Source organism: Cornus florida, unplaced genomic scaffold, assembly GCF_030987335.1.
Source record: "Cornus florida cultivar Cherokee Brave unplaced genomic scaffold, ASM3098733v1 CherokeeBrave_3.0.0_Hap2_Chr02, whole genome shotgun sequence".
In the NCBI taxonomy this organism is placed as follows: Eukaryota; Viridiplantae; Streptophyta; class Magnoliopsida; order Cornales; family Cornaceae; genus Cornus; species Cornus florida.
In genome coordinates, this window is record NW_026775572.1 from 7,721,060 (window position 1) to 7,734,622 (window position 13,563).

Below are 13,563 nucleotides of genomic sequence, written 5' to 3' on the forward strand. Positions count from 1 at the left end.
ATACCTAATCACTCTTCTATTTGGATCCGATATAAGACAAATCACCCCTTGTAACATTCCCCCCCCCCCCCCCCCCCACCTGAACTTACAACGCCCTCGTTACGGTCGGGCCATCCTGTCTACCCGGGTGGCTCACCCGGATGCCTTCCAGACCGGGCGCTTAGCGTGACACCGGATTAAGAAAGCCTAAGCTATTAGGTGGGGATAACATCCAGACTATATAGGTACGGATGTACTGTGGGCTCAATGGGGGTATCCGCCCCTACTGAAATTTTTTGTTATTTCATTTTACACCCCTAAATTTGTACTTTTTTGCATTTAGACCCATAAAATTTTGAAATTGCCCCCACTAAAATTATGAAAAAACCCTTCTATATAAATTTATGCCCCCTCATATGAATTTCTAGATCCGTCCTTGAGCTCATATATACCCAATCAATCTCCCATTCGGACGATGTGGGACAAATCTCCCCTTGTAACACCAAGCCGCCTCAAATTCATTAAAACATTTTTAAGGTGTGAGAATTCTACATCTTCTCTCACTTCATGTGACTTGAGTGGGTCGTACACCATTTATCGTTCGTCTTCAACCTTATGACATTGGTTATGCCGAAACGAAAAAAAAAAGGTGCAGAAAATAAAATGGAAATTTCAAATAAGTAAAGAGAATATCCAATAGAAGCATACCTATATATATATATATATATATAGGTATGATTGTATTAATATCTATTTGGGAATGAATTTGTATTCTTTTTAGCAAATTGGAACTTCTAAATACCACCAACGGGATCAATGTTGTAACCGAGGGGGCCATGGCTAGATTCTTAGCACTTTGCATTCCATTGCAACATTAAACAATAAAATAAACAAAAACACACACACACACACACACACACAAATGTCACCACAGAACCCATTATGAGGTATGACATTTATTTAATTATTTATTTGATTTTATTTATCGATTTCGTCCATGAATTCTAATTCGATATCTGCAGGTTTGTTGCAATCAACACTGAGCGAAGCTGGTATGATACATTTTCAAAATTCTCTCACATATTATCGAACTCTTTTTTAAAAAAATAAAAATAAAAATTTAGGAACTCTTCATCTTATTTCCAAAGGCAAAACTAAAAGTATAAACTGTCCTCCTCGGGAATCGTCACTATTGAGCGCTGCGATTGAAGCTTTGAATCTGATACATGTAATTTGTCAATTTGTGAGGTTGGAGATGAAGCCCGCCCAACTATCCAATACTCAAGCCACGTAAAGTGAGAGAAGATTAAATACTCATCTTTAAACGACGTCTAATAAATCTAATGTTACTTGACCACATCAAATTTGGTGAAAGTTCGAAGATAATTGTTCCATAGTTCTATCATATATTATTCAAAAATATAAAAAAATAAAAGTAACCATGTCGCATATCTACCTTTTCTAACTTTATCACTATATTTGTTGTATCTTTTTCAACACACAACACTACTATCCACCTTTTTTTTTTCTTATTAATATCCCTTTTTCTCTTTCCTTTTTATTTCCCTACTTTTTCTTTGTTCATCCAAGTATAACAACTTTAATGTGGTAGAGTTGACTCCATTCATACTTCGACAAGTCATTAATGGGAAGAGATTGGATTAGTTGACTAGACGTGACACTTCCATGGTTTTTTCTTGGGTTAAGTGCAAAAAAAACCCCTTCTACTATCGATATAGTGTAAAATAGTCCCTATGTATTATAAAACATTCATATACTATTGATTTGGTGCAAATAGCTTCCTGAAGACCTAAAATGAAGTTAATACCCTCATTTCAGTAAAACAAATTTATAAGTATAAATACAGGCCATGTAAAATGACCATTTTGTTCAATTTGTGTAGGATTTGGTTTGTTTGAGATAAGAATAAAATAATACTTGATTTTGGTAAAGATTTCAATTAAATTTTTGTAAAATTCTCATTGCAAAAGGCATGATAAGAAAAACATTAAACATATGAAATCTGATGCACCAATATTATAACAAAGAGTGGTTACAAAAATATTATAAACAGAGTCGACCCATACTTGGTGAAAAAAGTACTTATTTTTATATTCCTTAACATATATTATTAGTAGTATAATTTTTCTTTTTTCATTGTAAAGGTTGGATCATATATACCTTTATCATATCATCATCCATGTCAAGTATAATCAAAACAAAACACCAAGTCAAAATTTGATATTGATTGATGAGATAGTTATAAATTTCCAATTATCTTAATCTTTGACATACATAATATTATGTGAAGGGCATATTATTTTTTATTTTTTTGAATAGTTAGAAGGGCGTATTGTTAACCAATGCCGTGCATAAATTTCCTAATTAGTTTTAAAAAATTAAGCACTTTAAATTTTTGGTAAGTGATCGACGGTCGAAATCAATTATAAATCAACCCTCTTCGCAATAACACGAATCATTGTAAAATAGGGCTATTGGTCGGGTAAGTCGAATCACTGGGACTGCGCTAGTCTATGGCAACCTAAGCGTCTAGAGTCATTCTTAAGATGATGAAGGGGTATAGAATGTTTGTTTGGTTTGTCACTAAAGCTAGGAATGTAAAGATGCATAAAACAAGAATGCAAGAAATGTAAAGGAAGGAGATCTAGGTAGAGAGGGCTAGGGAAGTGAATCCACTACCTATCCATAAACATGTTAATACATGATTTACTTGGGGAATAATATATACACATAACCATGAAATGTAACAACATAAAATTGCTACATTACCTTCAAGAATTTTTTATGAAATCAATAGGCAAGAATAACTTATCAAAGTATTGCATGTTTTGGTTACCTAAACTAGGTTGCAACCTTAGACATACTCACTAAGCATAGAGTTATCAAGCCCTTAATCACATAGTAGAAGCACATGACATTAGGAATCAAGAATAATCTATCAAAAGAGAACCCTAAGCTATAGACTATCAAATTTCCCAAGCATCATGCCAATAAAAACATTTCCATAAACTCATCTTCATTGTCACTATGAAAATGGAAGCAAAATAATCATAAGAGGAAACAATCTTAAGACAAGATCTTAAACTCAAAATGATCATTAATAGACATTGAAGCTCTTCACATCAAATAAAGCTCTAGTTCATGGAGAGGTCATATATATACATTACATCCCCAAATGTAAATAAAAAACAAGACATGCTTACAAGAAGGAGTTTCATCACCTCCCTAGAAGAGGGTTTAGTTACCCATGGTGGCCCTAGATGAAGGAGGAAGCATGGATCCTCCTTCCATTTTCGAGCTCCCTTCTTTTTGCTCCAAGAACCCCCTCTTCCTTGCTCTCTTCTCTCCCCTCTATCTTCCCAAAATCAAGCTTAATCATATGTGTGGCCTTCCTCTCTTATCTTCTAGAGATAAGCCTCTAAAAACCCCCACCAACCAACATCTCCAACCAACCATTAAAGAGGGAAATTAGAATTGAGGAACCCAAGATGCAAGTGGCTGAAAATGGGCCATTTCCGGATGCAATTCTGCCCTAATTTCGAGCACTCGAAATAAGGGCTCGAGCACTCGAAATTGGAGCAGAATGCTCTATTCTTGCCTTGCTCCGCCCGGACCTACTTTGGTAAAATGGCCATAACTTTTGTGTTCCGAACTCCGAATGATGAACCGTTTGAAGATTTGGAAAGCTAATTCAGAACTCTAAAAACTTTATGTTTTAGTGGAGATCCAATTCTCAAGTCTGGTTGGTCGAAATTGAAGAGCAAGGCAGAAATTCATTGCTGCCAGGCAGTTCTGAGCACCTATGATAAGAAGATCATAACTCTCTGCTCCGAACTCCGAATGACGAACCACTTGAAGATTTGGAAAGCTGATTCAGAGCTCTAAATATGTCATGCTATGATGGAAGTCCAGTTCTTAAGTTTTCAAAGTCAAAATGGCGAGCAAAGTCCAGGATCCACTGTTGCCAGAAATTCAGCATTAGCACTTTGATATTCAAGACTTTGTCAAAACATCACTCTTGCTCCTTTTTGGCCAAGGGACCTGAAAATATACAAAAACATGCAAATGAAAATAATCTACATAATATAAGCAAACAATGGACTTAACTAATGCAATTAAGAACGCTTGAATATGCAATATTCGGCGCTTATCAGTAAGTAATAAAAAAAGAATTTTGAGAGAAAATTATTTTACATAACTATCTAACTTTTAAGAAGAAAAAAAAAATCAACAAAAAATACGAAAAAAAAATGGATTTCTTTTCATTTACATCACTTTCTTTCACTCTTACTTTTCACTATTAATTTTTGTCTAACCAAATGAGCCTAAGATTTTGGAGTTAATTTGATTAGATAATCGAACATATTTTACTAAATCAATAATTAAGGTAAAATTAAGTAGAGAACAAATATATGGATATGCATATAGTGCAGATTATGAATGAGAATGCTTATAGGTTTGAAATATATATTATTTGTATAACATATGTAATGACAAACACTTCATGCATAGAAATATGATGACAGTTAGCAAATTTGATAACTAATCACACAGCCCATCAATGAAACATTAATAAACTTTCTTGAGGCGGGCATGGTGAGGAAGAGTAAGAAAAGCCATGAGTCTTCTTTAGGGGCAAAATGGGAACAATAAGGGTAAAATCGGGTTTTCATGCTTACTTTTTGTCAAAAAGTGGTCAAATGGGCTTATTTGCACATTTTTTGAATTTTATGGACTGAAATGCATATTTTAAAAAATGAGGGACTATTTATGCACAAAACTTATATTACAGGGGGTTTTTCTGCACTTAACCATTTTTTTTTTCTTCTTCTTATATATTTATTTATTTATAATAGGGTCACGTGCGGAAAACCCCCTCCAATATCTATATTGTGTGTATAACCTCCTTATGTTTGTTAACCACCCCTCTTGTTAAAAATGGGTGCGAATTAGCCCCTTTGGTTCATTTACCGGTACCAAAGATGTGAATTTACTTTAATACCCCTATCTCTAACACCAAAATAGACCCATTTCACATACCCAACTCCGGCGACCCATAATTCCATTAATCGGAAAAAATGGCAAAAACATATGATTATTATATATATGTATATACACATTAAATGAAATCAATTAATATGTGCGCCGGTAAGTTCATTGCCATCAGGGGCAGAGGGAGAGGGGGGCCAGCAGGGCCATAGACCCCCCTAAAAAAATAAAAATTATTAGTGTACATAAAAAAATAAAAATATATTAGTTTATTAGTGTACGCCCCCCATTCATTCAGCAATTAGCATATTAGGGCACATGCCGACGAGAGGGAACACCGGTAAACTAACTTCTATATCCACATGCGGCAGATGCCTAACATCTCTGAGCGAACGGAGTTGATGGTGAGAAGACCTACGGTCCCAAGGACAGCAGAGAGGATTCTAACAACGACGCAGCAACAGGGAGTAGCGTGACTGACCTGTGAACCATGAGCAAGGATTTACAATTCCACCAAGGCGCCAACAATCAGTGATGCTCGACGAAATAGTGTTGATGGTGACCCAATTTCGGCGAAGTTGAAGGCACGGTGGTGGAGAAGAGCTATTCCACATACTGACAGTGACATTCGGTAACCCTTCTCAATTCTCTCTTTTACCCATTAATTTAATTTCCCCTTTTCCATTATTGTGTATGTATATTTGCTTGTTTAGTTTATTGTGCTATATCTATTCTATAGCCCTGTTCTTTTCAGTTTCCTTTTTTCATAGAATCATAGAGATTGGAGTATGTATCTATAGACTATAGCCCCTGTTCTTTTCAGTTTACTTTTTCATAGTTGGAATATCAATTATTTTTTTATTAATTTATTCTTGTGTTAGACGCACATATCTATGTACAATGTTATGTGTGATTGAAATTTTAATTGTAACCAAAATGAATTTCTTCTCTAAACCTGAATCAATGAAATTTTAATACACAATTTATTTTGTACACTCTGCACAGACACAATTTATTTTTTATACACTGCATAGGCACAATTTATTTTTTATACATTGCACAGGCGCACAATTGTGAGTGATAACTTTTTTATATTTTCAATTAATTGTTTTATATGCAATGAGGGCGCAATATTATTTTTACTCAATTATGTTTATTAGGAATTTAGGATCGATAGTTTAAATAAGGGTGCAATATTATTTTTACTCAATTATGCTTATTAAGAATTTAGGATCAATAGTTTAAATTACAATGAAAAACCCTAGGTTTTAAAAGTTTATATTTGAATTACCCTCTTTAGGTACAGTGTTATACGATGGTGAAGCCAAAAAAAACTATTGACGTTTTTTTTTTTAAAAAAAAATGATGTGCTTTCTGCGGCTTCCGCCTCCAATGTTAATGTTTCGGTTCATGATAACCAGTGTCCTCCAAAATCTCCAAGAGTTAAACATATAAAAGTTGATCCTACCTATTTAGAACGTGATCCAGGATTACGTCGTCAAATGTGGGATTATCCTGTTGACAAACATGATGAAGTTCGACGAGCTTACATCAAAGCGAAAGCATACCAAATTTCTCTTTCAGAATATCCGCTTTCTGAATAGGAAAAGCATCCTCGTCGATTTCAATCATCTTGGTTTAAATTATTTCCTACTTGGTTAAAGTATTCTCTTTAAAAGAATGCTGCATTTTGCTCACCTTGCTTTCTTTTTGGAGCAAAACCAACGGGGCGTCCTGGGACCAATGCATTCACTAGTCAAGGATTTCGAAGTTGGAAGAAAGTTAATGATGGCAATAAATGTGCTTTTTTAAATCATATGGGAGGAAGTTCATGTTCTGCTTATAACATTGCTGAGAAAGCATGTAAGGACTTAATGAATCAACCTTGTCATATTGATATAGTGATGGATAGACAAACTTCCGAACAAATTTCAAATAACCGATTAAGATTGAAGGTCACAATTGATACGGTCCGATGGCTTACTTATCAAGCTTGTGCTTTTAGAGGGCATGATGAATCCCTTCAATCGAGTAATCGAGGCAATTTCATTGAAATGGTAAAGGCTTTTGCGTCATATAATGATGATGTCGCTAAAATTGTTCTTGAAAATGCTCCAAAGAATGCCAAGTATACCTAACCACAAATGCAAAAGGAGATTTTGCATATTTTTTCTACAAGAGTGAGATCGTGAAGATATCGGCGATGCCAAGTTTTGTATTCTTGTTGATGAAGCTCGTGATGAATCTAAAAGAAAGCAAATGGCTTTTGTTTTAAGATACATTGATAAGGATGGTTTTTTACAAGAACGTTTCTTTGATCTTGTGCATGTCAAAAATATAACTTCATTGAATTTAAAAAAAGATCTTTGTGTGGTTCTTTCTCACTATAATCTTGATGTTCATAATCTCTGAGGTCAAGGTTATGATGGTGCTAGCAATATACGTGGGGAATGGAATGGTTTAAAAGCATTATTTCTTAATGATTGTCCTTATGCATATTATGTGCATTGCTTAACTCACCGACTACAACTAACATTAGTTAACGCATCTAGAGAAGTAATTGCCGTCCATTAATTCTTTTCAAATTTGAACTTCATTATCAATAGCATTGGAGCTTCTTGTAAACAAACTGATGCACTACATTCTGCTCAAGTTATGGAAATTGCCCATTTGATAGATCTTAATGAACTTGAAATCGGCCGAGTAGCTAATCAGATTGGTACCTTGCAACGACCTAGAGATACTCATTGGAGCTCCCATTTTGATTTTGTTTGTAGTTTGATAAGGTTATTTGGTCCACCAACATGTTCAGTTCTTGAAAACATCATTGAAGATGAAAGTAATTACAAGAGTCGGGGAGCTGCTGATACTGCTTTTAATACTTTTAGATCATTTCAGTTTGTGTTTATTTTGCATTTGATAAAAGATATCATGGGAATAACTAATATCCTTTGTCAAGCTTTGCAACAAAAATCTCAAGACATCGTAAATGTTCTGCAATTGGTTTCGAGTACAAAACAAATCATTCTGAAATTGAGAGAAAATGGTTGGAACAACTTACTTGATACTGTTAAATCGTTTTGTGAGCGCCACAACATTGATGTGCTTGATTTGAGTGTTCCTTATACTAATAAAAATTAAGGCCAGTCACGTCACCCACAAGAGAATATTACATTTGAGCACCACTATCTGATTGATATATTTTATGGCACAATTGATTCTTAATTGTAGGAGTTAAATAACAGGTTTAGTGAAAAAGGTAATGAAACTTGTTACTCTCAGCTCAGCTTTAGATCCTAGAGATGGTTACAAGTTGTTTAACGTTGAAGACATTTGCATGCTTGTAGATGAATTTTATCCTCAAGATTTCACAGACCAAGAGAGGATTATTTTGACATTCCAATTGCAACATTATAAGGTTGAAGTGCTTACTCATTCACATTTGAAAAATATATTAACAATTTCTGAGCTATGTAGAGGATTAGTAGAAACAGAGAAGTCAAAAATCTACTTTTTGATTGATAGGTTGATTCGTTTTGTCTTGACTCTTCCCATTTCCACTGCAACTACAGAAAGGGCATTTTCATCTATGAAACTTGTCAAAACACAACTGTGCAACAGGATGGAGGATGAGTTTCTTGCAGATTACTTGAGCGTCAATATTGAAAAGAAATTGCTCAGACTTTAAATGCAGATTCAATTATAGATGATTTTTCTTCTCTAAAAGATCGTCGAGCTCAGCTTTTGTAGTAGTTGTTTGGTCTTTCAGGTTTCTTATTGTATATATCTATGTCATATTTGACTAGATATAGGCCAATTATTGTTTTGTAAATAAATTAGCCAAATTCTTGCTAGATATATTTTTGTATGCAGCTAATCAATCATAAAGTACTTTTGACTTAAAATATTACTATATCATATTGGTAAAACTTTTAATACTATGGCCCCCCTTTACATTGAATCCTGGTTCCGCCCCTAATTGCCGTTGGACTTCATCCTCACCGTTGTGCTCGTGGCTTTAATTTTAAGAAAAAAAATCTGCTCTTTTCATTTTTGTCCCTTCTAATTTAATTTTTTTAAATACTGAAGAGCATTTCATCTTTCCCAACCAAACTACAAAGCTCTCTGTTTCAAAATAAATAAATAAATAAATAAAAATGTAGAGGTCGTCGAAACAAAACTGAACAATAAACCTGCAGCCAACAGACATATTTGTCATAGTCGTCTCGAGCTCCCTCGTCGCCAGAGTTCCTTGCCCATAGCTTACCATGCCAGTTCATAGCTCGCTGGGAAAGCCAGACCCATTTCACCGCAGGCAAGAAAAATCTTTGTCGTTTCAGTTCACTTTATCTCTGGTTCATAACGCTGTCTTCACCGAGCACTTCCTTTTCTCGCCGACAGTACAATCCTTTTTCTGTCCTTAGCTCGCCGGCAGTACAATCCTTGCTTGCCACTGATCAGAGTCCATTGATATACCAGTGAATAAAAATTTAATAATGTATCAGTGTTTTGTTGATGAAAATTACCAACTAATGTATCTCCCTAGTTGTTTCATGTTATCGTTTGATTCTGTAAAAAATATATGTTTTCATTATGCAAACCTGCCGGAATTCATGGACCATATGTGTGTGTGTGTGTGTGTGTGTGTGTATATATATATATATATATATATATATATATAATATGGTGAGGGGCATTTGTGGAATATAAAAAGGGTAATCTTAGATTTTAAGGTTTTAACGACCATTATTTACCAGAATTTTGATCGGAGGTGGTTAGTTGCAACAATGTAATACCTATTGGGGATTTAGATACACAAAATAAATTATAGGGGTGTAATCCACACAAAATTAGAACTATGATGGTGTTTTGTAAACTTTACCCTTTATAATAATACAACACCAAATGAAATATGCTATATATTCTTGTAAATATATGATAAATAGTAATTGTTTAGATCAACTTTATGGTTATTCTGCGTATAACAGCGACTAAGTGGATTCAACAAACCATTGAACGTTTCTCTCTTTAAAACCTAAATACAAATAAATATGTATTTGTGTGTGTAACTATGTATATATGTATTTGGAGATGGTCAAGTTTCAAGTCCATCAATATGTGTGTGTGTATATATATATGTGTGTGTGTGTGTGTGAATTACGCCTTTCTCTCTCTAGAAACCTCCACCGACCTACCATTTCAACCGCTTCCCACTTCGCCTTACCCATCTGGTTTTCTCCCTGCTCCCTTCTATGGGAGTGGGGAGTTGATGTTTCTTGCCTCCCATAGGCTAAATAAAATCGGCATGTAATAATAAGTACGTTCTGTTGGTGGTTTTCACGCTGTTTTTGCTTTTATTTTGCTAGATTTGCTCCTGTTTGGTTTGTTTCCAGCTAGACTGGATGGATCTGTTGTTCTTTCTCCGGCTATATCTCAGATCTATGTCGATTTTTGTGGTCTCCCACTTGTGCAGGGTTTGGGTGGTTTTTTTATCTGTCGAAGGCGCCTTGTAGATGTAACTTTGAAGCTGTTGCCTTGATGATGGCCTAACCTTTGTGTCACTCCCGTTGCTGCTCGTCTCACTTGGTGGTCTCCGTTGTTTTTTCTCAGCAAATCTGGAGCCTAATCTTCATTTTTCTCATTTTTGCTTCACCAAATCTGGAGCCGTTGTGAATGGTTTATATTTAACAAACCCAATCTCTAAATACAACAACTGTATATGTATATATTTTTATATATGTTTGTCACGTGTGTATATGCATATGAATGTTAAAAGTTTTTTAATTTTATTTCTATTTTTTGTTGAAAGGTTACATGAATTTTAAATTTTATTAATTGCCAATATGTCATCTATCCCAATCAGATCTAAAAATGATCTGAAAGATGATAATGGATTGAATTTCGGACCATCTAAGGCTATATTGGAAGGGATGAGGTCCGATTTGTCATTCCATGTTACTTTACACATTCAAAATGTCTTTCAATTCAATTAAAAGCTGTATTAATATTTTAGGAATAATACTTGTATCCTGAGAGGGAGGATGGTTCATCATCCCCAATGACGTAGCCCAGTGACGCGCTGACAAGTTTCCAACAATAAATATTAAAGTTGAGATGGGCAATGCCCATTTTTATGGGTTTAACCCGTTTTCCTTTTATCCTTGTTAGTCTCTTCTCTCTCGCTCAAACCAATTTTCACTTTCCTCTCCATTGCCACCAACCACCATCAGTGCCAGCCACACCACCACCTTCCACCCATAGAATCATATATATTATATGTGTGTGTGTATGTGTGTGCATATAGATATCACCACCACCATCACTTCTATCACCATCATCACCACCCAATCTTTTTTTTTTGCCTATCACCACCCAATCTAACCCACGACAAAGCCAATCACACTTATGGCGAACCCAATTGGACCAAGAGGAACCCCTATATATATGTGTATCACTGTTGTAAAGCCCAATAAACAAAATACCCAAAATCGAGAGCTAAAATAGCACGTATACCGGCAACGAGATTGAACGGGCCAGAAATTGAACGGTGGGACCCAGACAGCACTACGACAATGGAGGAGGTTACAGGACACAACGGCGATGGTGGATGCCGTGGGAAAGATGGAGACCTTAGCGATAGATTAGCGACGTTGCAAGGCGGTGGGCACCTGAATCGGTCGTAAGCAATGAAGAATCGACGACGATGGAGGAAGTGTTCCGGTTGCTAAACTTTCCAACGAGATTCGACGGTGATGAGCAAGAAAGATGGCCACGCGAGGAAGCGGTGATAGCAGAGAGCTAGGCGGCAATGAAGGCGGTGAAGCAGCGAGAACTCAAGGAAGTGACTAAACCAGCGAGTTCGGGTTGAACCCGCAAAAAGGGGCATTGCCCATCTCAGTTTTAATATTTAATGTTGGACACTTGTCAGCACATCATTGGGCCACCTTATTGGGGAGGATGAAGCTTCCTCCCTCCGCAGGATGCAAGTATTATTCAAATTTTAGATAGGACAATGCTTGGGTTCTCTATCTAGGAAGATGAAGTTGATCCTCCATCTGATGTGGTCCAATGTTATTGAAACATATGTCTAAAAACTTAAAAAGAAATTAAAGATGCGGAATTTGCGTTTGCGGAACTTATTGGGCATTACCCATTCTTTACAGGTTAAACCATTTATTTTTGGGTAAATTACACTCAAACCCCTTGAGATTAGGTCATTTTTCACCTATATGAAGATTTTAGTTTTAACTTTCACTTACACCTCAATTTGCTTTTTGGGCTCTGATACATGTGAATTGACCATTTTATCCTTAATTTTTTAATACAATTTAATATAAAATATATATATATATATATAATTCTAAAAGAAAAAAACTACCCCTCTCTGCATCTAACATACACCATTCTCTCCAAACCAAACACAAACCTAGCTGCCACCGCTATGCAATCAGTGGATCCACTGTGCAATACGCCAACAATACTGCCAATTGCCCCATCCGCCACTAAGCCTACCTTGTTGTCGTCATCCAAACTCAGATTCAACAGCAAACTAAATGGGTGTATGAGTTAAAAAGAAAGCTCGGTTGCAGATGGAGAGGACGGGCACTCAGATAAAAGCGACAGCGTGGAGCTTCGGAACAGTGGCCAGCAAAGATGTACCAGCTCGGCTGCGGAGAGCTTGGCCGATGGAGATGAACCAGCTTGGTTGCGGGCAAAGTGGGCTGAACGGGGGAGATGAACCAGCTCGGCTACGGGCAAAGCGGGACTGACTAGCACAGCGGTGGACGACGGGCTGTGGAGAGGACTGGTTCGGCCGTGAGCTTGCAGATGATGGCGGCCGGCGGGACTGAACAACGGCGATCTTGGCTTCGGATGATGGTAGTGAGCAGACGATTCTGCCGCCACCGCTGATGTTAGTTCGGCGATGGGTTCATGGTGGCCATCAATGGAATAAAGTGAGTCACGTTACTCCGGTGGGATTTGGGTGAAGGATGCGCAGGATTGATGGGTGGAGTTGAGGAAGAAGAGGAGAGGAGAGAGAATTCCATGGAAAAACAAAGAAGCAGTGCAATTGTGTTTGGGGGTAGTTTGGTCACAAAAATAGGGTCAAAGGGTAGCATAGTCATTTATACCTAAAAGTACTACATCATTACAAATTAACATTTGGGGTGTAAGTGAAATACAAAACCACTCTTTCAAATATAAGTGAAAATTATAATCAAAATTTTCATCTAGATGTAAAATGACCTAACCTCAGGGGTCTGAGTATAATTTACCCTATTTATTATTATTATTTTTTTATCCTTTCCTTCTTAAACACGATAAGATACGGGCGGATCGGACTCTCCTCTATCTTCATTTCTCTCTTCACAAAAAAGCAATTCTCTCTCTTCTTCTTCTTCTCTTGGTCTCACAGCAATGCAAATCTCAATTAACCAAACATAGAGAAAAAATAAAAACTCAGAATTCTGTAGAAAATAGTAAATAAATGATCATTCATTGTCCAAACTTGCTCCATAAATAAATAATTATTTTCAACTCCAAAACAAAACAATCATTCACTTTTTAGTAAAG

At 36.1% G+C, this 13,563-nt stretch overlaps 1 protein-coding gene across 1 annotated transcript; it reads left to right on the forward strand.

The window, feature by feature from the left end:
- The first annotated feature begins 6,806 nt into the window (after positions 1 to 6,806).
- On the forward strand, positions 6,807 to 8,130 carry LOC132295617 (uncharacterized). Its single transcript, XM_059793925.1, has 2 exons — positions 6,807 to 7,117; positions 7,596 to 8,130. The coding sequence occupies exons 1-2, from the start codon at positions 6,807 to 6,809 to the stop codon at positions 8,128 to 8,130; spliced, it is 846 nt and encodes a 281-aa protein (XP_059649908.1).
- Positions 8,131 to 13,563: the final 5,433 nt, after the last annotated feature.